The sequence below is a fragment of the Castor canadensis genome, chromosome 5 (genome assembly GCF_047511655.1).
Source record: "Castor canadensis chromosome 5, mCasCan1.hap1v2, whole genome shotgun sequence".
In the NCBI taxonomy this organism is placed as follows: domain Eukaryota; kingdom Metazoa; phylum Chordata; class Mammalia; order Rodentia; family Castoridae; genus Castor; species Castor canadensis.
This window is the reverse complement of record NC_133390.1, coordinates 130723486-130750326: the sequence shown is the minus strand read 5'-3', so window position 1 is coordinate 130750326 and position 26841 is coordinate 130723486. Positions and strand designations below refer to the sequence as shown.

At 43.9% G+C, this 26841-nt stretch overlaps 1 protein-coding gene across 6 annotated transcripts in view; it reads right to left on the bottom strand.

Moving 5' to 3' along the window:
- Stac (SH3 and cysteine rich domain) overlaps nucleotides 1-26841 on the bottom strand; it is a 150017-nt gene that overhangs the window by 9371 nt on the left and 113805 nt on the right. For 3 of the 6 annotated variants that reach the window (XM_074074150.1, XM_074074151.1, XM_074074149.1), the window contains exons 9-10: nucleotides 6063-6114; nucleotides 5827-5964 (exon numbers count right to left, since the gene is read on the bottom strand). In XM_074074150.1, the coding sequence (XP_073930251.1) occupies nucleotides 5827-5964; nucleotides 6063-6114 (190 nt within the window). Of the gene's footprint in view, nucleotides 1-751; nucleotides 5416-5826; nucleotides 5965-6062; nucleotides 6115-20239; nucleotides 24786-26841 lie in introns of those variants that run through there. The other 3 variants (XM_074074154.1, XM_074074153.1, XM_074074152.1) reach the window with 2 other exon arrangements.

Below are 26841 nucleotides of genomic sequence, written 5' to 3'. Positions count from 1 at the left end.
AAAAAATACTGTTTTCCAAATTTTCTTCCTAACACATGCATTTTAGTTTTATAACCTAAAAATCATTTCTGTTTTCTAAAGGTTTTATAGAGCACAAGGTATCAATGAAAATAGTTCTGTAGATATGATAGCACTATGGATGAATTCCTAGAAATGTTCATAGTATTTAAAGTTGATTTAACTAGGATACTTTTTAAGTTTAAAAAATGAAGAAAATACAGTCTTGTGTAAAAGAAAACTCATCTATGTCTATGATGGATAACTTAAATTTGTTTGGAAATGTGAACTCTGTGGAAAAATAATATAATAATTATGACACAGATTAACCCCAGGGCAAAAATGTGATTTAATAAAAAAAGATGCACCACATTTATTTTCAGAATTAAGTTTCTGCTATTTTCTTGTTAATGACTATTTGCCTCTTTATATTTTGAGTTGTTAATACCATGCTGGCTGTTTTCTGGGTAGCTGCCCAGCTCATTCTCCGTTTAGGCTTTGCTCTGAGTGATGATGGCACAAAATGACCTTCTTTAAGCACTTGTGGTGTCCAGGCACTGTGCTGGCTTCATGCAGGTGCCCCCAGAGGGAGATGCTATTTACTAATTGTACAGATGAGAAGGTGACATGCAGAGGTGACTGCCACAGCCACACAGGATACAAATTCTGTGTGACATTGGAATCTGTGTTCTTTCTACTACATTTTCCCAATTAACAAACAAGTTTTGAAATCTTCCAACTAAAATAATTTAGGAAACTAATGTGGAAGCCAATTTTGAAATTTGTTTTTAATAATAGATTTATTAAATGCAGGATTTCTTTAATAATAAAACACAGGTGCCACATTAATGACAAAGGTAGAAAATAGAGAATTTCTGTAAGGGTAAAGAGACCTCAGTACCTTCTGTTGGCCCGTATCTAATGATCTAAAAATGCTTTTAGTTGTGACAGAATAACTAGAGGCCTTAAAGTGAGATAACAGAAATGAAGGTCATTCTCACACTTTTGCTTTGATCACAACACCTGTAAAAGACACCTGCGATGGCCTTTCCCAGAGAAGTTTGGAGGGAGCAGGTCTGGAGGGGCCTTTAGGAATCTGCATTTTCAATAAAGGATTCTGCTTCTTCAATGAGTTTGATTCAGGTGGTCCAAAGATCATACCCCAAGGAACACCAGACTGCAAAAATGATCAAGGATCATGGCATTTTCCTAAAGACATGGGCCAGACCATTTGGTTCCAGGTTCAGGCTGACAGGGAGAGCCAGGGCAGTCTGCCTCACCGTCCCTCACCCCACTCCCCCACACAGCAGATGGTCAGTTCAACCATGAGGCTGCCAAGTGTGGAGAACTCGGTGTGAAGCTCATTCCCAGAAAAGTATTTGGGGGAACAGCCAAGGAACTGGTAGGAGTAACCGAGCAGACGTTCTACTTCTGAAACTTGATTAACTTGAGCAAATTTTAATTTGCCTTCTGGCTTCACTGATGTATATTTTAATGACATAAAAAACCCTCTTTATCTCAAGTGGGAAAGCCAAGATTACTCTGAGAAAAAAGTCACACGTGGTGGTAACAAGATTAATAACGTTTGCCAGGAATGATGAACGTCCTTTCTGAATTTATTTTACTCAAAAGACTTTCTTGAACAGGAAGGGGTCCCTGGTGCCTAGACATTTGCCTTTATGACACTTGTCTACCTGGGAGCCACGCTGTATAGGTGGCTCTTTATTGTTCAGAGTTTTTCCCACATTGTCCAGGGTGCATGACTCAGTGTTGGTGCTGACTTTGAATTTGCAGACCTTTGTTTATGTTCCAGCCTGGCTGCTTACCAGGTTTTTGCTTCTTGAGCAAGGCACATAACCTTGATGAACCTTTGTTCCCTCTTTTATAAAATAGAAATAATGAATAATTAATTTACAAAATTCACAGGGCATGTGTGTGACAGCAAAGAAAACATAGGTGTTTAAGAATGATAAATATTATATAATGTGTATGTATGTCATGATTAAATCATGACTAATAAAGATAGTACTTGGAAAAATTATTATTGAGACAATGTCTAGGACAGAACTTATTTTGTTCTTTCTTGTTTTGAGAAGCGGGGGCTAGAGATAAATGTTCTCTTTCAAGAAAAAGATCCAGGAAGGTCATCATAAGCCATCTATTCTTTTATGCTTCCATGAAAAAGTGGTCTGTGCCATCTGCCATAGGTGTGGGACTGATGGGACTCCCCAGGTGTGCTGTCACAGAGAGGTGCCCTTCAGGTGCCACTGCTTCTGTTTCCTCTGGCGTGAGCTAGTGATGCACTGGGCAAATGCCACCTCCAGGGAGGAGAAATGACTTTGGGTGGAAAATCATGCCAACATGTCCATGGCTTTTGATCTCTCTAAACATATGCTATGTCCAAAGTGACCAGGTCAAAGAGAGGTTGTGCAATTTAAAAACTCAGTGTGTCCTGAAGTGGGCATACCATATATGCACAGTTTCTATGAAAGGGAAGAATGGCAGTTATAAGAAAAACCACAAAACCATGGTGAAATCCTAGAGCTCAGGGCCCCAGTTCCCTAAAATTAGAGACCTTAACCAAAAGGTGCCAGATGGCAGGTGCCTCTGGGGGTATTTGTGTTTATACAAGTAGCAGCCACTGCCATCAGCTATGGCAATGACGGGACATGATACTGTGTGTTCATGCACATGTGAGCTTGCACACGCTGGGATGGGGCCCAGGAAGACCACAGTAAACTAACAATGTCTCTTTACACTATTAGAGTCAAAAGATAAGGCTGAATATTTTACTTATTCTTCTCTTAAAACTTAGTTTGAAAAATTTGCACTGTGAAAGTAATTTTTTTTTCTTCTTTTTTATGTGGTGCTGGGGTTTGAACTCAGGGCATTGAACTTGCTAGGCAGGTGCTTTACCAAGTTGAGCCATACCTCCAGCCCAGCTGTGAAAGTAATTTAAATGGAAAAGAAAAAAGCCCTTAAATGCTACACTTTTGCCACTTATTTATTTTTCACTACCATTGTATCATTTATATTTAACTTAATGTCTTTCACTGTTTACAAAACCATCATTTAAGATGGTGACAAACCAGGGGTGGTGGCTTACGCCTGTAATTCCAGCTACTCTGGAGATGGAAGCAGGAGGATTGCAAGTTGGAAGCCAACACAGGCAAAGTTAGAGAGACCCTATCTCAAAAACAAAATACAAACAGAAAGACTGGGGCATGCCTCAAATGGCAGAGCCCTTGCCTAGTAAGTGTGAGGTCCTGGGTTCAACCCCAAGTATGGCAAAAAAAAAAAAAAAAAAATGGTGAGACAATAATTAAATTGAAGGGTCTGGTCTCTCTAGGTCTCTCCTTGCTTCTCATAAAGCTGGAGGTCAGCTTCAGCCATGGTCCAGGGATTCACCTCTACCACTAGCTCATCTTCTCTCTGGAGGTCACAGGACATCTTGCTTTCTCTGCAAGAGATGTTCTCCCACCGGGCATCTAGTTCCATTGGCCTGTGTGGTGGTGGTAGGAGGGGAAGGTGTGGTGGGGCTGTAATAACAGAAACTTTTAGATCCCTGGGTCATGTCTCCTTCTTTATCTGGCGCACCAGGGTCCCAAGAATAAAGGCAGGGTTTCAGGCGAGTCTGCTTCTGTGTCTCTCTCTGTGTTTCCTTGAAGCTGTGACTGAGCTCTGGGTTCGTTTCGGTATGCTGGCTGTAACAGTTGGCATCACATCAGCAAACCCAAGGATGGTTGTTGACTTTGTCACTGTGGTACTATGTCGCTAATTTTCACCATTATGAACACCACTCTGATGACTGTCTTTTGAGTAGATTCTTTCTCTTTTATTATATTATTTTCATGGATACGTGCTAAAAGCTAGAATTACTGCATTCATGAGGTTGAGCAGTTTTCATGGCTCTTACTACAGGGCACAAAACCGCTATCCAAAATGAGTGGTGGACTTCTGTGTCTTAGCATTTATGAAAAACCAACTTCACTGACTCCATTCCTCACCTCTGTTAACATACGCAGTGAAAACCATACTCAGAATTATTGGTGCCTTATTTTTCATATTTTTTATTTACTTGAATATTATGCGAGGAATCAAACTTTGTACCTTCCTCCCACTTTTGGAAGTATTAGGGTTTGAACTCAGGGCCTTAACTTGCTAGGCAGGCATTCTACCACTTAGCCATACCTCCAGCCCCTTTTTTGGCTTTCCTTATTTTTTGGATAGGGTTTTGTGTTTTTCCCCAGGCTAGACTAGGCCTTAATCCTCTTATCAATGCTTCCTGTGTAGTTGGGATTACAGACATGAACCACCATGTTTAGCCTGTTGGTTGAGAAGGGGTCTTGATGACTTTCTACCCAGACTGGCCTTGAACTGAGATCTTCCCAATCTCTGCCTCCTGAGAGGCTAGGATTATAGGCATGAGCCACCATACTAGGCTCATCTTATTATTTTTTAAAAAACTATTCCTTCGTATTATAATTTTTTTTAAATCTTTCTTTTTTCTTTACAGATTCTTTTGAATAGTCATAAAGGAAAAGCAAGTCATTATTCTTTGAGGGTACATTTGTTAGTTTGAAAATGATAAAGTCACTTGCAGCTACCTGTTGAACAGAAATGGTAGTTAAGTTGAGTAAAACACTATTTTTAGAACTACAAATCAGATGTAAAGTAATGACTGAGTTTGTTCTGGTGTGTGATTTAGAAACTATCTTTGAAGGGAATTATAAAAATGGCATTAAGGATGTGCTTTGGGCAACTCTATGAACGGAGTTGTATTAAAATTATTAATGCGTTTTTTTATTTTGTACTTCTTTATAGGGTGAGTCTTATCATTTTCAACTAGAGGCCTTCATTGCTGTGAGAAATATTAGAATTGTTATCAAGAATACAGGAAGAGAAGCTAGCTTTTGATTTTCAAAATTGGAAATCTGTCTGTTGTGAGACTTTATTTGGAGAAAAAGAAATTTCTAATTCCCCAAATCTTCTCTGAGTATATCCAGAACAAATTTGGAGGTTGAGGTGTGTTATTTCACCTTGCAGTGAGGACACAGGATCTGACATGAGGGGAGGACAGATGAGCAGGGGTGGAAGGAAACCCTTTTGCTGCTGGAAGAAGGCACAGAGGAAGAACAGGACAGAGTTGAGTAAGTGGTGATCGTCTTGTGTCTTTGTCTTTACCAACATTCCAGGGATGAGACAGGGGGTCCAGAAGCAAGACACACAGATGCAGGGGGTTCAACTGACAGGGGGTTCTGTAAAGAACCCTCCGTTCACCACAGCACTGGAGCACGAAGGTGCAGACGGCTGGGGGAGATGTCCAGCGCCTGGGACTGATTGAGCCTGTAGTTTGTCCAGCTGTTATGCTGTCATGAGAAGGTGTCATGGTCTTCAGAGAACGGGCAGGGACTTGGTCTGGACAAGGAGATTTAAGAGGGGTCCATGTGACTGGAGGTAAATTTAATGAGCCATGGAGCATATCAGCAAGTTACAGTGAAGTACCCCAGGGACATGAAGACACCTTGGTGGGCACAGGCACAGAGCCCAAACTGGAGTGGCTGCTCGCATCAGAGACCAGCAGTCCTTAGAGACTAGAATGAGGACGAGATGTCCCATCCTGACACTGTGTCATAATGTATGCTTTCTCTTGTGAACATATGCCACCAAGTGAGCTTCCTGACATTTTGGTTTTGCATGTTTAGATCTAATTACCCCAAAGCTGATGGCATAAGAATATCTTTTTGTAGAACGGAATTCTTCATAACCTTACATGTACTGTGGTGCTGGTTTTGGTCATACCTGCTCTGGGCTTTTTGCTTCACTCACCTGGTTCTCCTTCAGTGTTATCTGCCCCTGTTCCTTGCACCCAATGAAGGTTCTAACACACCTGAAAATCTTCTCATTTTGTTGTACTCTCTGAACAAAGTTAGCTGGAAAGAAGCCAACCCTGTCTTGAATTTTTCCCTGAAAGGAAAAAGATGGTACTCATCAATGACTGATGTTTATTTAACTATAATTATCAAATGGATTTTTTTTCTTTTTAAAGTAACAGAAATACTTACTTTCCACCAGTCTTCATTGGAATCCTCTAGAAGAGTAATCATGTCTCCTGGCCTTAAACAAAGAATGGATGAATTGGATAGGGAAGTTGAGGCGGGGGGGAAAAAGTAAAAAAAAAGTATACTTTAAAGTCAGATGTAATAGTTTTTCACTTTTGTAAATAATTCTAAAATAAATAAGAAATAAATATCCTTACAAGTTCTTCTCATCCAAGAAAACAGAAAGCAAGCACAATTTCTGTACCTTATTGAAAAAATAACCTTTATTTTTATATATAGATGATTATATTTACATTGCAAAAAACTTCAAAATTTAAGAGTTGGTAAAGTTCAAGGTGTATTCCCACAATCCTCCCCTGATCTGTGTGTCCCTCTAGGTCTCTTTCCATGTACTTTTGCCTGTATGTCACTCTGTGTTTTGTTTAGTGCTGACATTGTCTTTACCATTACCTGTATCTTTGCAACACCTTCCTGGAAGCCAGCACACTTTTGCTTGGTTCCACCTTCCCTGCCTGTCACCTTCCATGCTGGTATAATTTGCAATTTTGTTCTATATTTCTGTGCATGTGAGTTTACAACTTCCTTCAAGAATTACTTGAGTTTATCAGAAGACTTCAGTGTTTTTGCTGGTGTTACTGTTGTAGGTTGTTATTTGCCACTTCTTGTTTGATTTTTTTCAAATTCGTGTGTGTGTGCAAGCATGTGGATGTGTGCTATGTTTCCTTTCCTTAGCACATATGAAGCTTTCTGCAATCTGGACTCTTACTTTTTACCATGGGAAAATTTCTCTACTGTATGCTTCATTGTTTTTTTCTTATCCATTTCTCACTTCTTTCCTTTGGAGTTTCTACTCAATACATTGACCTTCTTGTCTTTCTTTTACCATCATTTTCCTGTGTATTATTATTTTTTTCTTGATTAAATCTTCTCACCTTGTGCTTGGGCTTATCTTTTCTATTATTTATTATAATACTGAGATGTTTTTAGGGGGCAGGGAGACTAGGGGTTGAACTCAGGGCCTTGTGCTTGCTAACATTGAGCCATGACTCCATTCTATTTTGTATTTGCTCTTTTTGAGATGGGTCTCTCATTTTATGAGCCCAGTTTGGCTTGAACTGTGATCCTCCAATTTCTGCTTCCTGCCTAGCTAGGATGACAGGCAAATGCCACCATGCCAAGCTTTTTGTTAAGATGGAGTCTCATCAACTTTTTCCCCCATGCTGACCTTGAATCATAATCCTCCTGTCTCTGCCTCCCAAGAAGCTAGGATCATATAGGCATAAGCCACAACCAGCTTGCCATGGTTATTTTTGAGATGAGGCCTTGTTTGATGCCTGGGAGGGCCTGGACTGTGATCCTCCTATTAATGCTTTCTGTGTGCCTGAGATGATAGGAACGTACCACTGAGCTGAGTCATGGGTTGAGATGGTCTTGCTAACTTTTGGCTTGGGATGGTCTTGAGCTACATCCTGAGTAGTTAGTATTATAGGCTTGAGTCACCCCAACTGGTTATACAAAGGATTTTTTTAAAAAAGAAAAAAATTAGCAAACATTTTTAGGGAAAAAATAATTTTAAAGTGCTTTTTATTATTTTCTGAAAGCTTTTTTTTATTATTTCTTTATTATTTTCTGAATTTCTGAAAGTTTTCTATTTTGGATGCAAGGTAAGAATGGATCTTTCTGAGAATATTATCACATTTTCAAAAATAATACTGCTACTGGACCACTGGCCATAAAGCCTGGTTCTAGGTCCCAACACTTACCCACATCAAGAGAAAACAGAATTCGTTCTATCTATCTATCTATCAGGAAAAACTAATGTATTTACAGTATTAGTCAAAACTGAGGAGAGAGACATTCTCAACTTGTCTCTGCCTTGCGCATAGCAATGTTACAACTTATAGAAAAGATGAAACAAAAGCCATGAAATATGCATCTGTATATTCAGCTGTGGACCTGTTACCCTGGAACTGAGGGATAGTGTCCCTCCTGGCCTGAGAAGGCAGGAATCGAATTGTGGGGCAGCATTTTCACTCCCAGCAAGGTACTTCCTATAGGGAACCTAATCCCTAGGGCTACTGTTACAACAGTTCTTTCCTTTACTGAACTGTTTCCTCTAGGATTAAGTGTCCCATCCTTTGTCTTATCACTTCTCTTTCATAGTGAAGGATTTTCTTGAACATCTGGTGCTTCTTGGTTGTCTCTTTCTATTAAAGCCTGAAATGGAGGCAGGTGGAAGTAGACAGTGGGGTGGGCTTCCCTACGGTTACACACAACTGGTCTGTCCTAGACTCTCTCCCAAGCGTAAGGGGTGTTTACAGGCTCTGTTTAAGGTAGCAGGATGTGTTAATAAATATGTCTCATTTCTGGATACTTGACAATATAGTAGCAAGCAGTCTGGGGCCTCTTGCCACTACCCCATTGGTGACAAAGAGGGCCTTCTTCATCCTGGCGAGAGAGATCAGTTTATGTTTATTTTCTCCAAGTATCTGGCCTTTGGGTCTAGGAGTGTGGAGTTATCTCAACCCAATCCTCCTTCTTCATGCATCTGTGCCCACATGGGAGCCTCCTGAAGTGTGGGCTCCCTTTCTGTAGTGTGCAGCCAGTGGTTTATCACGGGAGCCAACACCATTGCTACCAATTGCTTATCATAAACAGTGGTCTGCTGTTATAAACACAATTGGGACTCTATCAGTTATACATTGCTGCAATAACTCTGTGACAAGCAGACATAAAACCCTAATGTCTCACGTGCATACGTGGGAGTTGGTTGGTGTTTCCAGAGTGAGTAGGGTGACCTTGCCCTATTCTCAGATCCAAGCACTGAGTTTGGACAGACATGGCAATATCAGAGCAGCAACTGGAAATATTCAAAACACATGAGGCCTCTGAGGCACAGGCTCAGAAAAGACATATTGTTACTTCTGCTTCATATACTGGCCAAAGCAAGGCTCAAGACCAGTCCAGGACTCAGGGTGGGGCATAGGTTCCACATCCATGTGATGAGGAGCTGCAATGTCTCATGACAAAGGACATGAACATCGGGAGGGGCGAAGATTCTGGCTATGTCTTTCCACTGCAGACTCTGCACCTCCATGCCCTCCAGAGAGCTTGCTTAGTGTTTTGAGCATGTGCCTATATCTAAAGCTGGATTATTTTTTCTGAGCTTCTTTGGATTTTGGTCATCTTCATTATTCTCCTTTGATTGCATTTGTTGTTGTCTTCCAGGAAATTCCCAAGATTTCTGGTTCTCTCATGGCATTCTTTCTTTTTTCTAGTACTTTCATGGAAATATTCTTTTTAAAAAAGGTTATTTTTGGACATTCTCAGGAATTGGAGCAAGAAAGGAAGCAGATTTGTGTGCTCATTTTGCTATTATTATTCAATCATCTTTGCTGTCACTTTTGATTCTCAGTTAATATCCATCTTTGTCCAGGATTCCAATATAACATGCTTGTAGAGTTACTGCAATCTAAGGCTCATACTGCTCCACTGCTCTGCCAAGAACTTGGGAGACAGAAATTAGTGGAAGGAAATAGATTTATTCAAAGCTGGCCTTGTGGAAAATAAAGGAGACTTCTCTTTCTCAAATCTTCTCTTTGGGGGCTCCAGGGTACAAAGGGCCTATGTGGGACGCAAAGGGGTTACAGCAAGACAATGGGCAGGAAATCCTGGTGCTGGGTAGAGTCCTTTTCTTTAGAAAACCTCATTCTCCTTTTCCTCTTCATCAAAAGTTGATTGATCTGGGCTTAGGAGTTCGACCTCTTAGGGTCAGCACCTGCATTTTCTTTTCAGATGTAACTTTTCTGCAAGTCAATTCTTATGAGCTGGGGAGAGGAGGGGGCCTAACAGAGGCCTCTCTTCAGAATTTAGAATACCATGTGAAAGGGATGACTTCTTGAAAGATTAGGGGGAAGATTAGAGAGGAACGCAAAATAGCAGTTTCTGTCTGCTCTGTCACAGTCACCCTGAAGCATTAAATACAACTGCATTTTGGTATTTCAAGTCACAGTTGCATGCTGATGTTACTGAAAGTGAGAGGGCTGAAAAATCACTCTTTCCCAGGTGAGAGATTTAATTAATCAGCAAGGACGAAAGTCACTGTAGAAAAATCTTCTAAGTTCCAGCAGATTTTATTTAACCCAATAACCTGAGAAAGCAGGTGTCTGTATCAAATACAATGACTTTGTTGATGGTTTGGTGGAAATTCTAAGTAGGGAATAAAGCTGGAGATTGGGGAAGGTACTTTTCTTAAGGGCAGAGGAGGATGCTGCCTGAATTGGACTTCGATTATTATAGTCTAGCTAGAGACGCATTCTTTAATGTGCACAAAAGTGGACTGCCTCCGAGCACATGCTCTATGCTAACTAAACTACACATTAGAATAAGACATTCCCTGCAGTATAAGCTACAGTTTTATGAGAAAAACCAGACATGCTCCTGACAGTGTGATGAGGATTCTGTCTTTTCCCATAGGAGAGCTTGACCAGCATCAGAACTTTACTTGGTAAGTGAGGAAAGTTAAATTCACCCATCTATTCTTTCTTTCTTTCTTGTTTACATACTCAATTGACAAATATTTACAGAATGTGGATTCTGAAAGAGCCATTTTACTTGGTACTCTAACACAACTCTGTAACATCTGAGTGTGCAAGCCTGTGCCTTATGGGATTTGTACTGCCTCATGCCCCTCTGGGAACCACCCAACAAAGCAGCATTCTTTCTCTCTGAGACTGCACTCGGAAATCATGTCCACACTGGGCTCCAGGTAATGGATTTGGATAGACCTGCAAGGTAAAACCACTCTGTAGAATAGTGTGAAGTGATTTTTAAAATTATTATTATGTTTTAGTGTGGAGGCTCTGGTTAAAGGTTGGTCAATTCCCATTCTTAAACAGCTAAGTTCATATCCCAACTACTTCCTTTCCCAGGGCTCTCCCAGTCTGGACCACTCACTATGCACAATCTCTAACTGCCAACCCTGGGGCTGGGTTCCAGACAATGAGGGGCAGCCCTTGTGCTCTGGACCCCTTAAATGATTCAAAGTAGCCATGACTTGCTATCTGCAAGCTATAGCTTGCCTATAGCTCCAGCTTGCTGAAATTCCCAAGTGTAAACCCCATGTGGCCCACCATGGCAGCCCTTCATTTTCAACAGTGCGTCTTCTTTTCAACACCTTTCCAACTACTATGGTGCTGGTTTGCTATGTTCTGCAATCAGAGAACTAAATTAAAAACATTACACCAACCAGCTCTGCCTGGAGAGAGCCTTTCCATTGGTCCTTTTTTCCCCCCCTGCAATACTGGGTTTGAACTCAGGGCCTACACCTTGAGCCACTCCACCAGCCCATTTTTTGTGATGGGTGTTTTCGAGATAGGGTCTCACACACTATTTTGCTTGACTTGGCTTCCAATCACTGACTCTTGATCTCTGCCTCCTAAATAGCTAGGACTACTGGCATGAGTCACCTGTGCCTAGTGACGTAGTGACTTGGAACTCTGGCCTTTGTTGTGATACAGCATTTTGGAAAAGGTTCTCCCTCTCTTCACACTGACTCTTAATCCCCTCACCCCTCCACCCTACCTAATGACTACAAGGTTATGTCAGGGCCTAGGGGTTAAGCATAGTATTCTATCACCCAGGCAGCTGATTTCAATGGAAGAGTTGAAGGGACAGCCAAATAGCCTGAAGGAGGACAGCAATATTCATCAAATGAAATGGGCATTGAAAGGAATATGAGGTCTCAGCGGGCCCCAACCCCCTTGTTGGAGAAACCAGTACCAAACATCCCATGTAGATAAGATAAGCAATGAGGCAGGGCTCAGTTAGGGCATATAGAATGTGAGGAATGCAAGATGTGAGATACGAGCAAGATGTGAGATACGAGCAAGATGTGAGATACGAGCAAGATGTGAGGTACGAGCAAGATGTGAAGTATGTGCAGGATGTGCTCTGCCTGCTTGTCTAATGTTGATAACAAAAATATGCACGCCACTGCAGTCTATATAAGATTTCCCCCTAAGAGGCTCAGGGTCTTGCTTTCCTAACCGGTCCTGCGTGTCCGTGTGGGAGCTCGACCCTGGCTAGCCAGTCCAATAAACTCTGCTTTGTTGATTGCATTCACGCCTGGCTCTCTGTCTCTCGGGGGAATAGGATTCCGGGTCCTAACATTTGGAGGTCCCACCGAGATTTCATTTTCTCGAGAGACAGAACCTGCCTGCGAGAAAGCAGGGGCGATCCCAAGTCCTAGGCGTTGGGAGGGGATCCCAGACCCTCATTTGGAGGAACTTGAGTGTTCCATTTGGGCCGCGGCGGGGATTCGGCCAATCCCCAGGGAGATTCATTCTGGGAATCTCGCAAGGAGGACCACAGGGTCCTATTGGGAGAGGCTTTCCTCTCATTTGGGCTCGAGCATTTTAGGAACCCTGGCGCCAGGTGAAGAACTAATTGAGCTAGTCGACCGACCACCCGTCAAGTGGACGCCTTTCGGCCTGATATCCCAGTTGGACGGTGAGGAGGTTGAATGGGGTGCGCACCAGTGTGAGAGAAGGACCGGTCCGAGCGAGTGCCGGAGAGTGTTGTGTGTGTGTGGAATTATTGTTGCCTTTACCCTTTTTGTTCTATCTCTCTTGGTGTTTGAGTCTCCTTCCACAATGGGACAGGGACAAACAACCCCAAAGTCTCTGATCCTTTCTCACTTTCCAGAAGTTAAAGAAAGGGCCTTAAATGCGGGTCTGGTCATCAAGAAAGGTAAGTTCGACACCTTTTGTTCTGCAGAGTGGCCCACCTTTGGAGTCGGGTGGCCCATTCAAGGTTCCCTCTCCCTAGACCTGATCACTAAGGTTAAAGCAGTCATTTTTCAGCCAGACAATCGAGGCCATCCAGACCAAGTTTCTTACATTTTGGTTTGGGAGGATCTGGTGAGGAGCCCTCCCTCTTGGTTAACAGTTTTTCTGACCCACCCCTCCAGTTCGGCCCCCGGGGCTAAAACCCCAGTTACGCCCGCCTTGGTCATAAAGGAGGAGGAAAAACTTCCTCTTCCCACCTTGACCGGTCCTCAAATTAGGGCATCTCCTTCACCATCTCCGGTCTTACCAGAGAGTTCCCCCCTTTACCCATCCCTCGCAGGGGCAGAGGAAGATCGGCCGCCTCCATACATGACTCCCCCTGGCCAAGCCAGTGCCCCGGAGGAGGAAATTTCCTCATCCTCCTCAACAGGACTGGCAGCAGGAGGAGGAATGGGTCGAAGACTTCGCCCCCGAGGGATCCGGGAAAGGGAGGGGGAAGACGGGCCCCCCTCATCAACACAGGGGGAGGAAACTGTCCCTACACTTCCAGTCCGGATGGTGGGCCAAGGGGGACCGGGAGGAGGGCAACAGTTTCAGTACTGGCCCTTCTCCTCCAGTGATCTATATAACTGGAGGACGCAGAACCCGCCCTTTTCTGAAGACCCCAAGTGTCTCATAGATCTCCTGGAGTCCATCATGCATACACACCGCCCCACTTGGGATGACTGTCATCAGCTGCTCAATACTCTTTTTACGACGGAGGAACGAGAGCGCATCCTCAACGAAGCGAGGAAGAATGTCTTGGGGGATAATGGGAGACCCACAACTCTCCAACCGGCCATAGACGAGGCTTTTCCCCTACGCCGGCCTGATTGGGATTTCGGGACCGCAGAAGGTAGGGAGCGTCTTCGGATCTACCGCCAGACTCTGATGGCCGGTCTCCGAGCGGCCGCTAGAAGGCCCACCAATTTTGCAAAAGTAAAAGCAGTCATTCAAGGGGAAAACGAAAGCCCAGCCGGTTTCTTAGAGCGCCTCTATGAGGCATACCGTCAGTACACCCCGATTGACCCTGAGGCGGACCTCCACCGGTCTGCTGTGGTACTCTCATTCATTAATCAGGCAGCCCCAGACATTAGGAGAAAACTCAATAAACAGGAAAACTTAGGGGAGATGACTATAAGGGAAATGCTACAGGTAGCAGAAAAGGTTTTTACCGCTAGGGAAACTCCAGAAGAAAGGGAGGAAAGACAGAGAAAGGAAGACAGGGAAGCCCAGGAGAAATTGAGAAAGGAGGACCGGGAGTTCCAGGCTAAGGAAAACCGAAAGCAACAGAGAGAAATGGCTCGTATTTTCCTAGCGGGTGTCCGGGACCAACCCAGAGGAGGGGGCCACGCCAGGACCCCGGATAAGGAACACTGTTTTTACTGTAAGGAAACGGGGCATTGGAAGAGAGAATGTCCTAAGTTAAAGGGAAGAAGAGGGTTTGGAAGGAGACCGGGGGAAAACAGGGAAAGGGAACGAGCAGTAGAGCAGGCCAGAGTCCTACTAGCCGGAGAAGAGGACTGAAGGAGACGGGGCTCAGACCCCCTCCCCGAGTCCTGGGTAACAATGCATGTGGAGGGGAAGCCGATGGGGTTCATGGTGGATACCGGCGCCCAATATTCGGTTTTAAACAAGGCACATGGACCTTTGAACAAGGCACGAACAAGTGTTGTTCAGGGGGCCACCGGTACGCAGTTATGTACATGGACTACCAAAAGAAAGGTGAACTTAGGAAAACACCAGGTCACACACTCCTTCTTGGTCGTCCCTGAGAGCCCCGCTCCCCTGCTCGGACGGGACCTACTCACCAAAATAGGGGCCCATATCCATTTTGAACCAGATGGAATAATTGTGACTGATCGAGAAGGGAGCCCGATTCATGTCTTGTCCCTATCATTGGCTGACGAGCATCGTCTGTTTGAGAGTCAACAGGAACCAGGAGGGGACATGACTCATTGGGTAAAAAGATTTCCCACGGCCTGGGCGGAGACTGCGGGAACCGGCCTCGCCAAACACCTCCCGCCCGTAGTTATACAATTGAAGGCTTCTGCTCTCCCCATTCGGGTGAAACAGTATCCTATGCCTGAGGAGGCCCGAAGAGGCATAGCCCCTCATATCCACAGGCTAATAAAGGAAGGAGTACTGCGACCTTGTCAGTCTGCCTGGAATACTCCTCTGCTCCCCGTCCGAAAGCCGGGAAGCGGGGACTATAGGCCTGTGCAAGACCTACGAAAGGTAAACGAGCGGACGGAGGACATTCATCCCACCGTTCCAAATCCCTATACCTTGCTCAGCCACCTACCCCCCTCGCAAGTATGGTATACAACCCTTGATTTGAAAGATGCTTTCTTCAGCATTCCATTGTCAGAAATTAGTCAGCCGCTATTTGCTTTCGAATGGCAAGAAGATGGGGGCCAATCCGGACAGCTCACTTGGACCAGACTGCCGCAAGGATTTAAAAACTCTCCCACCCTGTTTAATGAGGCCCTGAGCCAGGACCTGGAACCTTTTCGTCGGAGCCACCCACGAGTCACTCTATTACAGTATGTTGATGACTTACTGTTAGCGGCAGAAACCCGAGAAGAGTGCATCAAGGCTACTGAACACCTGCTAACGGAATTAGGTGAGCTGGGGTATCGGGCAAGTGCCAAGAAAACTCACATCTGTAAAAGGTCAGTGACGTATTTGGGTTATCGGATTGCAGATGGGGCAAGGTGGCTGACTGATGCCATGAAACAGACTATTCTGGCTATCCCATCCCCGACATCCACTAGGGGGGTGAGAGAATTCCTGGGCTCCGCGGGGTTCTGTAGACTCTGGATTCCAGGATTTGCGGAAATAGCCAGACCCCTATATGAGGCCACCAAAGAAGCTCCAGATTGGAGTTGGGGAGAGAGAGAACAACAGGCCTTTGATCAGCTAAAAGACGCTCTTTTGCAGGCCCCTGCCTTAGCCTTGCCAGATCCTACAAGACCATTCACTCTGTTTGTAGATGAGAAAAAGGGGGTAGCCAAAGGAGTCTTGACCCAACAGCTAGGTCCCTGGAAGAGACCAGTGGCATACTTTTCCAAGAAATTAGACGCAGTAGCGGCAGGATGGCCCCCCTGCCTCCGCATCATAGCGGCCATTGCCGTGCTGGTGAGAGAAGCCGATAAACTAACCTTTGGACAGGCCCTCTGGGTAACGGCCCCTCACCCGGTGGAGGGAATCCTTAAACAACCCCCTGGGAAATGGATGACGAATGCCAGGCTCACCCACTACCAGGGGCTCTTGTTGGATTCCCCTCGGATCACATTCACAGATCCCGTAATCCTGAACCCTGCCACCTTGTTGCCTAACCCGGAACTGCAGACACCTGTCCATAACTGCAAAGAATTCCTCTCCGAAGTTACACAGGTACGGGCTGACCTAAAGGATACCCCCCTGTCCGGCTGCAAATTAAACTGGTACACGGATGGAAGCAGTTTTTTCCAAGATGGAGCCCGAAGGGCAGGGGCAGCTGTAGTCGACCAAGAAGGAAATACGGTATGGAGCAGCGCCCTCCCACCCGGAACATCAGCCCAAAAAGCGGAATTAATTGCCTTGGCAGAGGCCCTGGAGAGGGCAAAAGGAAAGCGAGTCAATATCTACACCGATAGCCGCTATGCTTTCGGTACCATCCATGTCCACGGGGCCATCTATCGCGAAAGAGGATTCCGCACAGCAGAAGGAAAACATCTAAAGAACCTAGCCGAAGTCCAGCGTCTATTAATGGCAGTGGAAAAACCGAAGGCAGTGGCAGTGATGTATGTCCCAGGCCACCAGTCTGCCAAGACGCCGGAAGCTGTCGGTAACAACAGAGCAGATCAAGAAGCAAAGAGAGCAGCAATGCTGAGTCCTTCCATGGTCGCGGCTGTAGACGTGCCGGTCCCAGAGCTCCCTCCGCTACCCCCCCGACCAGAATACTCCACAGAGGATTTCACTTGGATGAGAGCCCACTCCCCCTTTAGAGAAGGGGAAGACGGATGGAAAAGCGACTTGGAAGGCAAGTTAATTCTGCCTGAAAAACTCGGACGATTCCTGTTGGCTAACTTACATAAGTCCACCCATTTGGGGCGGAGAAAATTACTAGACTTGTTGACATCTGCGCAGCTCCGATTTCCGAACCAGACCATAGCAGTCCGCCAAATTGTGGAAGATTGTGCCAGCTGCACAATCATGAAACCAGGACGAAGGGAGGGGCACCATACAGGTACTCGGGAACGGGGGAGGGCTCCGGGAAGAAGTTGGGAAGTGGATTTTACTGAGGTAAAACCGGGAAAGTTTGGGTACAAATATTTGCTGGTATTCATAGATACCTTTTCAGGCTGGGTGGAGGCTTTTCCTACAAAGAAGGAGACGAGTCAGGTAGTGGCAAAGGCTTTGCTAGAGGAAATCATACCCAGATATGGGGTGCCCGAGGCAATTGGGTCAGATAACGGTCCGGCTTTTGTTAGTAAGGTCCTGCAGGGACTAGCCCAGACTATGGGGGCCAATTGGAAGCTACATTGTGAATATAACCCCCAGAGCTCAGGGCAAGTAGAAAGGATGAATAGGACACTAAAGGAGACTTTAGCCAAATTGGCCCTGGAGACTGGCGGTGATTGGGTGACGCTCCTTCCCTTGGCCATCTTCCGAGTCCGGAACTCCCCCTATGTCCATGGGCTAACTCCCTTTGAGATCCTGTATGGGGCTCCACCCCCCATCATTCAGAGGACCTTAAGCCCAGAACTAGGTGATCTGGCCCCAAATTACCTGACCATGTTGCAGGCTTTAGCTAAAGTGCAACAACGGATTTGGCCCTTAATTCAAGCATACCACGCTGTTAAGAGGGACCCGGCTCCGGAACATGGCATAGTCCCGGGTGACATGGTATGGGTTAAAAGGCATCAGTCCAAAACCCTAGAGCCTAGATGGAAAGGACCTTATGTTGTACTGTTTACTACCCCTACCGCCCTCAAGGTTGATGGCATCGGACCTTGGATCCACCACTCCCACGTGCGTCGAGCCAATCATCAAAAACAAGAAGGGGTCAAGGAGTGGACTGTACGGCGGCACCCAGACAACCCATTAAAGCTAAAGCTTTTGTGGCCCCGGGAACATGCAGAGCCTTCAGGAGCAGCCACGGATGGGGTGGCTGATCGCTCTGATCTTGCTCAATGCCCAGAGCGGGAGCCTCGCAGAAACCAACCCTCACCAGCCCTATAAGCAAACCTGGATACTCACCGATGGGGAGACTCATACCACCCTCAACGAGACTACTCGCACTGCCCCCATAGGAACTTGGTGGCCGGAGCTTCAGTTCTGCTTCAGAGACATCAATCCTGCCTACAAGTCTACTGCCCCGGAGTCAGCCCGACGTTATGGGTTTTATGCCTGCCCCGGCCACAAAAAGAACCAGGAATGTGGGGGGATACAATACTCCTTCTGTAGGTCATGGGCATGTGTCACATCCAATGATAGTGAATGGAAATGGGGGATATCAAAATCAGACCTAGTCAAATTTGCCTTTGTAAATGGGATATTAAGGGGGCACAGAATTCCAATACCCACCCATAAATGCCAGCCCACGGATCTAGATAGAATCAAGGTCACTTTCACTGAAACTGGCAAGAAGGACACCCCTGGGTGGATACAAGGTAAGGTATGGGGACTTGTATTTTATAAATATGGTGGACATGCTGGCTCGACCATAGTGGTCAGATTAAAAATTGAGCCCATAGGGCCACCGTCCACAGCAGTAGGCCCCAATAAGGTACTTAGGCCGCCCAATGTAAAGCCATCTCCCCAACCTTCCACAACTCACCACCTTCCCTCAACCATAGCTCGGGCTAATGTTACAACTCCAAGACCATCAGAAACCAGCCCTCCCCTGGTGAGGCCCAGTCTCATGACCGCATCTAAAGACCCCCTCTGGGAGCTAGTGGGTGCTGCCTTCCTGACGTTAAACCACACCAACCCTAACATGACTAACTCCTGTTGGTTATGTTATGATGTGAGGCCCCCATTCTATGAGGCAATAGGGCTAAACACCACTCACGATACCTCATCTGAGGAAAACCCTACTCAATGTTCCTGGGGAGACCGTAAGAGAGGTCTGACCATACAGCAGGTAAACGGCCAAGGAACCTGCTTAGGAAAAGTGCCAAAGAACAGACGGGACTTATGTACTGTTATTAACGCCAGTTCTACCTGGGGAAATGCTATTAAATGGGTAATTCCAAAGGACCATGGGTGGTGGCTATGCTCGCGGTCCGGACTCACCCCATGCCTATCAACTAAGGTGTTTAACAGCTCTAAAGAATTCTGTGTTATAGTGGTTGTGCTGCCCCGCATCCTCTATCATTCGGAGGAAAGTCTATATTCATACTGGAATATAGGAACAGGTGAGAGAAAGAAGAGAGAGCCTATTTCTACACTAACCATTGCTACCCTACTTAGCCTAGGGGTGGCTGGGGCAGGGACCGGCATAGCCTCCCTGGCTACTCAACATAAAGGGATGTCTTCACTGCGCGCAGCCATAGATGAAGACATAGAGAGAATAGAAACCTCCATTAGCCACCTAGAAAAATCCCTCACTTCCCTGTCTGAGGTAGTACTTCAAAACCGACGAGGTCTGGACTTGTTGTTCCTCCAAAAAGGGGGACTATGCGTTGCTCTAGGGGAAGAATGTTGTTTTTACGCTGACCATACCGGAGTTGTTCGTGACTCCATGTCTAAACTTCGAAAGAGCCTGGAACAAAGAAAACGAGAAAAAGAGGCAGGGGAAAGCTGGTTCGAGTCTTGGTTTAACCAGTCCCCATGGTTGGCTACCCTTTTATCTGCACTGGCAGGGCCAATAATAATCATCCTACTGCTTGTTACCATAGGACCCTGGATTCTAAACCGACTTATGACTTTTGTCAAAAGTCGAATTAATACTATCCAACTTCTGGTCCTCCGCCAACAATATCAGGCTCTTCATCCTCTCGAGGATGATTCCTCAATTTAGGCCATAAGAAAGGGGGGAATGAAAGGAATATGAGGTCTCAGCGGGCCCCAACCCCCTTGTTGGAGAAACCAGTACCAAACATCCCATGTAGATAAGATAAGCAATGAGGCAGGGCTCAGTTAGGGCATATAGAATGTGAGGAATGCAAGATGTGAGATACGAGCAAGATGTGAGATACGAGCAAGATGTGAGATACGAGCAAGATGTGAGGTACGAGCAAGATGTGAAGTACGTGCAGGATGTGCTCTGCCTGCTTGTCTAATGTTGATAACAAAAATATGCACGCCACTGCAGTCTATATAAGATTTCCCCCTAAGAGGCTCAGGGTCTTGCTTTCCTAACCGGTCCTGCGTATCCGTGTGGGAGCTCGACCCTGGCTAGCCAGTCCAATAAACTCTGCTTTGTTGATTGCATTCACGCCTGGCTCTCTGTCTCTCGGGGGAATAGGATTCCGGGTCCTAACAGGCATGACCTGGTGCATTTTCATACAAGGAAGCAGATTTCACTACTCACATGCAGGGTTTGAATCCATGGCTAATTCCACCAAACAAGGTGCTTCTTGCACTTCTCATGTCTTGTCAAAACTCATCAGCACTGCCCATGATACCCTGCAGGCATTTTGGGCCATCTTTTGTATTTCTGACCCTTTCCTATTCATTAGGAAAAAAGCTTACAGCAACACAGTTGCTCAGCCAAAACAGATGTCCTTGATAAATCAAGCTAATGGGAGCAGAAAAAGGAACCAGTCAAATGGCTTCATTAATTTTATATCTACTGCTAAATTTCTCACCAGACCCATTTCCCAATTTGCATTATCATGGTCCAAAGTCATTTTTAGACCAAGTATACAAGTAGATAATCAGGAACTCCTGGACTTTGCAGGTACTTTTGTCATAAGCCTAATGTTCATAGGCTGATTGTGATTTCCCAAGTCCATAGACCAGCAAGAGCATTCAGCTAAAGAGCCATTTGGAAGGAATTTGGGATATGTTCCTGAACTGTCATGGATCACGCTCCCCAGAACCTAACTGAGAGAGGCATTTGAGTGAGAGGGAGGCTGCTAAACACATTAGCGACATTCAGGAAGATCTGGATTTCTTGACATAGTGCAGCATCAGAACATAATATGCACCAGAGACTTTCCTCAAATAGCCTTAATTGCATTTTGATGTCCTGGTGACTGTGAAGATTATTTTTAAATCAAATTGGTGCATTAGAATTACATTTAGTTTTAATTAAGTTGATGCATTTGCCAAGCAGTAATGTATTTAGAGAATGGAAACGAGACACCAAGGGAGTCTTCTTCTGTCTGTCTCTGTCTCAGGGCCTTTTTGTTTCTTATTTCACAGAGGATTTATAAAACATTACAAAGTGAAGGACATGTGAACAGGTCAAAAATCAAATGCTGACCTGTGCACAGACCAACAGAGAATCAGGAAACTGGTATTCTGGTTTTGGGTATGCCACTGGCCCATTGGGTGTCTTAGGGAAAGTCACAGTTGTTCTCAGATTTGGAAGACAATCAGAATCCTGTAGAACACTTAAGCATTCAAATTTCCAAGTGAGATTGACTTTCTAGGTAGATGCCTAGGCAGTGCCTAGGAACTTCCATTTTAATAACATTCTCCAAGAGATGCTATGTCTTGTAAGCTTTACTATTCTTACCAGAGTTGTGAAAGACTTTGAAATGGGAAAAAAGAAGACTGATCTGGTGTTTTGTCTGGTATACTCTTCCAGGTTATCTTCTCTCTATTCAGTATCTTTGAGTTATTTTACATCTTATGTAAGTTGTAGAAAACTGAAAATAATGCAAATTATTTGTCCATAGAAATGCAAGTGAGTTGTGCCTGACAGAATCTAATCAGTTATTGCTCCATTAATACTGACCAGTTTACTGCATCTAATTGTAAATTCACATCTATATTCCTGATTGCCTACATGTGTGATGCATTGAATTCTCCTTTGAACCAGATGTGACACCTTACTAGCTCTCACTATTTAAAAAGTCCAATAATAATTTTGATATGTGTCCATTTTATATTTATATGATAACCCTAATTTTATCTTCATTTCAAAGATTTTTCTGTATCAGGAGTGACTTTTCAGGAGCACACTCTTATAGACTACAGACTTCCTGGTCAGACCAATCATTCTTAACACTCCTAAGAGATGTATTAGAAGTGACCAACCTGGGATAAAGAAATACATTGCCTAAATCTACTGACTAAAAAAGAATAGAGAGAGGATGGGTAATGGTTGTAATGATTATGAGTGTGCAGGTGGGTAGGAGAAATAACTTCCAATGTTCTATAGCACAGTAGGGTAACTATGGTTAACAACAGTTAAGCTTGTATTTCAAAATAGCCAGTAGACATTATTTGGAATGTTCTCAACACAAAGAAATGATCGTCTTTAAGGCGACAGATATGCCAATTATCCTGGTCTGAGTAACATTGTATATACATTTATTAAAATATCACAGTTTACTTCACAAATGCATACAATTATGTGTTAATAAAAAGTAAATTAACTCCTTACAGAAAAAGTTGTTGACTTTTTCAGAGAGGAAATCTACCATCATAGACATAAAGTGGAAAATGTAGGTAGGAAACAGGAGAGTGGACTGGGAATTGACCTCCCTGGGTGCCAGCCCTGAGCCTCTACTTTCTTTCTGCCTGTGAATTCTTGGGCTTAGTTCTTCCATCTTGCCTCCAAGAAGATAGAGAAGCAAAATTGTCTCACTGGAAGATTAACTAAATTGCCAGGTGCCCATCACTGAATTTTATACAGTCTTTCTAGAATCAAGTATAGATCAAATGCAGTTGTCTAAATATACTCCTACCCCTGCAATAAGTTTTTACTGGTTCCTTCTGCAATAGGGTTCACATTTGCCCCACTTCCCATTTTAAAGTAATTCATTATTTTGAAGTTTAAGCCGTTCTTCCTTATCCTTTTCCCACAGGAAAGAAGCTCATACCCAGGCTCACAGACACCCATGATCTCTCTTCTTTTTGAAAGTTTGGTGCTGATGCTTCCTTCTTGCAAAGCCTTTCCTGACCTCCCAAGGCTGCTTTGATGCCCCTTCGATCACCCTGCAGGATCCTGGCACCTCCCACCCACAACACCTCACACTGCACTATAATTTCCTGTCTGTTCTCCCGCTGTCCCATGACCCTTTGTTCTTTTTGAGAACAAATCCTGGAAACAGCCATACAAGCGTTAAAAAATTACTTTCAACTCAATTTCAAGTTGTGCTTTGAGAAAATACAGAAGATGAATTCAGGCCATCCCATCTCTAGAGGTCCTTGAAAATATTACCTAGTAAGACCCATGATTACCTGCCCTCATTGGCCTATGGAAAATCTGAGACTTGCTGCTTCCAGGAGTCTAGTGATCCATGAATCTTATTTGGAGTAAAAAAGGATATGTTTTTCTTTGAATTTCCCCCAATTTAGGTGTTCTGACAGACACTGAAGTAGTAATTAATTTGTGTCTTTCTTAGAATTTAATAATATTGAAAAAGCATTTCCCTCTTTCTCTCTCTTAGCTGTAAGTCCTTTTTCCTTCTCTTTTTCCCTCTTATGAATAATGGCCATTATCATATAAATTTGTTTGGAGAGAACTAATAAAAATGAAAATGACTTAGATGTAGAAAGTCAAAATGGATTCTTTGGAATAGGCATTACATAGTCACTAAAATATGCATTTGAGCCATTCAATCTTTTATTTACTCTCATTTATTTAAGAGTTCCTAAGGTGCCTGAGGAGTCTGTGCTTACATGAGTTATTTACACGTGTTGATTATTTACATGAAATTTCAACTTGGCAAAATCATAAAGTCTATTTCTATTTTTTAAAAAAGTACGTTGGTATGAATAAGAAGTGATGACTGTAACTTTGTTTTGTAGACTTCTGAACCTCAAAGCAGTGAGGATAATGGAGCCAGTTACATTGCAAGTGTTAAAAGTATAGTTTTCTTTCATCAAAAACTAAGCAGGATTATCAAGACAGAAGACTGAGTTGAGACAGTCTCTGCTAATTCATGAGACTATGTATGATAACATGATGCTGGGGATGATTATAGTAGAGTTCTCCCCATTACAACAGGGTTTTCATCATTGTAGTGGGATTCTCATCATCATAGTGGAGTTCTACAGTTCCTATTTCAAGTAGTATTGTAAAGAGCTTTGCTTACCAATTGAGCTGACAGTCCAGAAAGTGTAGTTTACAGGAAGCTTCAGAAGACTTGATAACGAAGGTTCTAAGGAAAATTGTCTAAGACCTTTAATTACTGGTTATACACTACAAATACCTGTTATGGCCTGACAGAGGGACCTGGGTGACTTTTTAATGCCATCAGGTCTCAATTCATCAGCAATGGTATGGGACTCTATGCACGATGGTGTCACGTTTTAGATGTCAGAAATCAGACTGCATGCTTATAGCATGTCATGCCAACAACTGTCGACCTAGCATGAAGGTAAGCACCAGGTATCACAGCCTCCTTACCATTGGATCAATTAGTCTCCCTGGCTATGCTCAAAGGCCATAGGGAGTCGTTAATTGTATTTTCTCTATTGTATCTTTAGGGCAGTGTTAATGAGATTATTCAAAAGACTAAGAAATAAAACATATAGTGAAAAGAGGAAAATTAGGAAGAGAAGGTATCTAAAATATACTGTGTACCTCATTTCATCCTGGGCACAAAATTCCATATTTTATTTATAGTATCTTCTTTCAATATCCCCAGGAAGGAGAAAACCAAGCTCCAAGAGATTAATGTTTACAACTTAAATCCAGGCAGAGTGATGCCCCCACTTTTTAAACATTCAAAGAATCCATGTTGCTATCTTCTCTCCCTCCTCCTCTCTCCCTCTCTTCTTAATTCTGTAAAGAAAGCATCACTTTTGGATTATTAATAGAACCAATCGGAACTTACATTGTTAAGTCCTTACAGTGTAACAGATACTGTTATTTAATCACCTCCATCTTAGAAGGGCATGCCTGGTTATTATATTCAATATGAGAAAACTGAGGTTTGGTGTGAGGTAATATGCTCTACTGTTAGAAGAGGGGGAACAGGGTGTGACTCCTTCCCACCTGACTCCAAAGTTTTGATGAAACTGAGGCTACTGCCTTATCACCTGAGTGCATGTTCCTCCCACAATGGATGAAGTGGGAGAGAAGGTTGGAAACACAGAGACTGGGTAAGGTTTTCTATCACAACAAAGATGAGAGATGACATGGGGATGGAGAGAGTAGTTTTTTTGGTAAAGGGGAAAAATCAAGGTACAGGACACTTCCTTGGCTAGCCAGAGGCCTAGGTAGACAGTGATATCATTCACCCAAGGGCAGTCTGTGGAAGGAGAGCTCCTCTGCTCAGGCCATTGCTGGGTAGGCAGGCAGATAGGTGACTCTGGAGGTCTGTGGAGAGGTCTGGACCAGGGCCTTTGACACAAGGAGTTTTCTTCATTATTGGGCAAATGTGTAACAAATGCTTGCTGACTCATCTGCTCTGATTTATGATGATTAGCTTTGCCAGTTGGGCCATCTGTGACCCTAAGTTCACACTTACAACATTCCCTGTACTTTATTTCCATTCTTTTCTGTCCTGAGGATGCTACCCAGCATGCTCTGCTGGGTCAGAATGCAAGTGGATAAGAATAATATGTTATTGAAAGGATTTCTTTCCCCTTATGGTTGGAGGAGCAAAAGATAATTCGCAAAGCCCCAGTTCATTCAAGGAATTATACCAAATCCCCAAAGCATTGCCTTACACATTCTAAATCAAGTACATGGCTTTTAAAATGGAAGGCTACAATCTCTTGGCAAAAAGTGTAAGCATGATTTATCATTCCAATCTTGTAGTCTATGTAATGCAGACATTTCACTCCTGAGACTGGTTAGTCCTGTTTGCCTTGAAGCAGACTGTAAATGTTTGAGTCGTGACCAGACAACTTGACTTTTAATGACCTGCAACCAACTAAAATAAGCACATAGCGTTATGACCATCACCAGCAAAAAACTAGACACTTCTTAGTGTCCCAAGAAACATTTTATATTCTCTGGAATTGCTTTTTAAAACTCTGATGACTTCAGAATAGTCTTCTAATATAATACTATGGAACCCATGCACAGGGAGTTGTTAAGTTTTAGACATCCAAACGGCAATCTCAAGGAGGATTCAATGTGCTTTAATTAATGCAAGGTAAATATTTGTCACTCTTGTGTTCATCAGCAGATAGTTAATTGGGGGTCATTAGCTGAAGGGAAGGCATCATCCAAGCAATGAAGCCTAGGCAGGCTCTGCTCTGACTCACAAGCTTGTCATATCTTTGACAGAATAGGGTCCACTTGATAAATGCCATGTTCAACTCCTCCTGGTGATATAAGAACTGTTCAGATAATGTTTACAACTCCAGCCAGTAATTTCTGCATGGCAATTGTACTCAACAATGGAGAAAACTTAGAAGAATAAAAGCATAATTTTCTGAGCAAAACTAAGGGGCAAGGATTGAGGTCCTGAACACTGCTTTGGAAAAGCCCAAGAATTACTTAGAAGCAGACTTTCAACTATTAATAAACCAAAGCTGACTTTGGAGTGTGAGCCAGGGGAGCTACCAGACATAGGCAGGAGAGATAAATAAATCTGCTGTTGTGTCTTGGTGGTTGTAGCCATCATGAAGAGTGTCTGAATTTAGAGGTTGATCCTGAAGGATCACAAAACAGAGTCTAAAGGGAGCCTTTGGTGGTATCTTCTTTTATAGGGGATTTGGGGAAAATGTAAGAGGAGAAGGCTGAGTTTACTGAGGTGAGGGACCACACTCAGGAAAGGCCACAAAGGGGTCAAAAGTTCTAGTTAGCTCCAGGGCAAGGTTTGGGAGGCAAGGTCTCCCCAGTCATTTGAAGGGAGGGAGTTCTGGTTCTCACCTTGGTCTGCACA